Below are 2,083 nucleotides of genomic sequence, written 5' to 3' on the forward strand. Positions count from 1 at the left end.
CTCTCTCTAGTATATGGAGAGGGGTGCCTGTATGTGTGTGTGCGTTTATGTTTGTGTTCATGTGTGAGCAAAGGTAAGCCTGTTCCATGACATTTATGTGGAGGTCAAAGATACAGGTGCAGTCTGTTACCTTCCACCATGTTTGAGACAAGATTTCTGACTGTTAGTCATCACTTATGACATGTTAGTTGGCCAATGAGCTTCTGGGATTTTTCTATCTCAGACTCCCATCTTACCACAGAAATACTGGAACTCAAGGTGATAAAATCAGGCTTGTATGGAGTATTTTATTCACTAAATCATCTCCTAGATGCAAATATATTTATACTCTATCTATCTATCCATCTATCTACCTACCTCTATCTACCTACCTATCTCTATCTATCTATCTATCTATCTATCTATCTATCTATCTATCTATCTATGATCTGATCTATTTTTTACCTATCTTTCATTGTGCTTGTCTTGCTAGAGAATGCTAGCATGTAGCATGTGAATGAAAGCACTTTTCTCTTCAGAAGTATGATAAAAATGAATTTATTTCAAAGATTTAAAGTCAGGAAATTCCTTTCTTGAGGTGCATTAGAGGTAACAAGTAGCATTTTTTAAGAGCTGTCCTGAGAGCATTCTTTACCTCCTTGTTCCTTAAGCTATAGATCATAGGATTGAGCATGGGAATGACAATCGTGTAGAATACTGAGGCCATTTTGTCTGTGTCGAGAGAGTGGCTTGATTTTGGCTGCAAATACATGAAAATGAGTGTCCCATAGAATATAGTCACAGCTGTCAGATGGGAAGCACATGTTGAAAAGGCTTTGCACCTTCCTTCCGTGGACTGGATTCTTAAGATAGCAGCCACAATGTATAAGTAAGAAATCAGGACAGTGGTCAAAGAACTGATCATGTTGAATCCAGCAAAAATGAATATTAAAATCTCCTTGAGGCTGGTGTCTGAGCAGGCAAGAGCCATCAAAGGGACATCATCACAATAAAAGTGATTGATTATATTGGGGCCACAGTAAATCAGTTTGAAAGTAACTACTGTGTGGAGCAAAGCAACAGCAAAGCTGTAAAAATAAGGGCCCATTACAAGTCGTAGACATACCTTCTGGGACATGACCACCATGTACAGAAGAGGATTACAAATGGCCACGTAGCGGTCATAAGCCATTACTGCAAGGAGAAACATCTCTGAAATCAAAAAGTTCAGAAAAAAACCGAGTTGGGTTGCACAGGCATAGAAAGATATAGACCTTCTGTTACTGAGGAGAGTCTCCAGGAACTTGGGGGCTACTGAAGAGGAATAACAAAGGTCTACAAAGGCCAGATTACTGAGGAAAAAGTACATGGGAGTGTGAAGTCTAGAATCCATCCTGATTAGTGAAATCATCCCTACATTTCCCACTAAAGTCAGACTGTAGACCACTAGAATGAGCAGAAAGAGAATGATTTCTACCTCTCTCTGGACTGCAAACCCCAAGAGAATGAATTCTGTCACACCAGTGGCATTACTTCCAGCCATTTCATCAAGTCTTAACAGCTGCAAAGCAAAATGAAATAAGATAAGATTAACACAAATTATTAGTGAGGCAAAGGCATTGTAATCAAATACAGCTCTTATGTGTTATGGTTTCTGAGTTGATGTCAATACAGTAGCCTAGCAAGAAAATAAAATTTTCACTCCCCCAGTGGATTCTAATTTTCTAAAGCAAGCAATTAATTTCAAATATTAGAAACAGAGAGAAACCTATTGGGCTGTTTGGTTTTGTTTAATGGTTGATTATTTGCTTAGCAAACAGTCTTAGAAACAGAAAGAGTACTACCCTCTGAGCCGCAATAGTCTTTTGTAGACAGAAATTTTCTAATAGTTTTGTGTGTGTAGTCTGAAAATTTATTATTTTAATTTACCTTCCTTCGTTTTAACCTAAACTTAATACTATATTTTTACTCTATGTGTTATTGAAAACCTAGATACCAATCATATACATTTACTACTATTTTCGTACATGCACACACACACACACACACACACACACACACACACACACACACANATATATATATATATATATATATATATATA

General features: G+C 37.2%; 1 protein-coding gene across 1 annotated transcript; it reads right to left on the reverse strand.

Annotated features, from left to right (window-relative positions):
* Nucleotides 1-483: 483 nt before the first annotated feature.
* LOC110289508 (olfactory receptor 1038-like) lies at nucleotides 484-1,595 on the reverse strand. The gene has a single exon (XM_021155739.1). It carries the CDS (start codon nucleotides 1,520-1,522, stop codon nucleotides 557-559), a length of 966 nt encoding a protein of 321 aa, XP_021011398.1. The 5' UTR covers nucleotides 1,523-1,595; the 3' UTR covers nucleotides 484-556.
* Nucleotides 1,596-2,083: the final 488 nt, after the last annotated feature.

Source organism: Mus caroli, chromosome 2 (assembly GCF_900094665.2).
Source record: "Mus caroli chromosome 2, CAROLI_EIJ_v1.1, whole genome shotgun sequence".
NCBI classification, from domain to species: Eukaryota; Metazoa; Chordata; class Mammalia; order Rodentia; family Muridae; genus Mus; species Mus caroli.